An 857-nucleotide genomic window follows, 5' to 3' on the forward strand; every position below is an offset into this window, starting at 1 on the left:
AAGGTTCTGCAGAATCAGAACCAGATGTTATTTTTGTGTGACAGGATCTAGCTGTGGCCCACCTGAGTCCGTTGCAGATGCTCATGGCAGCAGCTGAACCCTCGACGTCCTGGACGAAGCCTCGGTACTGACAGTGACTCTGAAACAGAGAAAGCTGCAGTGAGTCACGGTGACCAGCAGGGGGCAGCGTCTCCTGCTCACTCATGTGATTGATGGATGAGGTTTCACTGGAATACAACAAAGTAAAGTTTAATCTGATGTCCATCCGCTGACTGGAAACGCCAACACTTCCTGCATCAGTCACACAAGAGCTGACACAACGCTTCCTGTGTGTGTGTGTGTGTGTGTGTGTGTGTGTGTGTGTGTGTGACTTCAGAGGAATTCAAACTCATCACTTTCCTGTTTCTCACTTCCTCTTCCTGCTTTCCTGGTCAGTGAATCTGACACAAGCGGAAGTTTCAATTGTTTTTCTCAACTGATGGACATTTCAGCAGTCAGGCCTCAAATCTAAAACCCCCTCATACGACAGGAAACTATCGGAGAGGTTCAGGTGAACTGAAGGCAGCGCTTCCTCAGAGAGGCTGAGAGGAAAATCCAACCTGAAATTGATAGTCGAAGCCAAATTGTCCCAGAGACATGAAGCTACAGAAACTAGACAAAAACCAGCAAAAGCTGTGTCTGAAGGTCGTAGTTTAGCCCTGAGCAGTGTCTGCAGGTCGCAGTTTAACCCTGAGCTGTGTCTGAAGGATGTAATTTAGCCCTGAGCTGTGTCTGAAGGTCGTAGTTTAACCCTGAGCTGTGTCTGAAGGTCATAGTTTAACCCTGAGCTGTGTCTGAAGGTCGTAGTTTAGCCCTGA

The 857-nt window shown here is 48.1% G+C and overlaps 1 protein-coding gene across 1 annotated transcript in view; it reads right to left on the minus strand.

The window, feature by feature from the left end:
- The window catches only part of LOC103368087 (disintegrin and metalloproteinase domain-containing protein 9), a 22,341-nt gene that overhangs the window by 14,117 nt on the left and 7,367 nt on the right, over positions 1 to 857 (minus strand). Inside the window, exon 5 of the mRNA XM_008296336.1 lies at positions 63 to 139. Coding sequence (XP_008294558.1) covers positions 63 to 139 — 77 coding nt within the window. The remainder of the gene's footprint in view (positions 1 to 62; positions 140 to 857) is intronic.

Source organism: Stegastes partitus, unplaced genomic scaffold (genome assembly GCF_000690725.1).
Source record: "Stegastes partitus isolate 25-593 unplaced genomic scaffold, Stegastes_partitus-1.0.2 Scaffold1120, whole genome shotgun sequence".
NCBI lineage: Eukaryota > Metazoa > Chordata > Actinopteri > Pomacentridae > Stegastes > Stegastes partitus.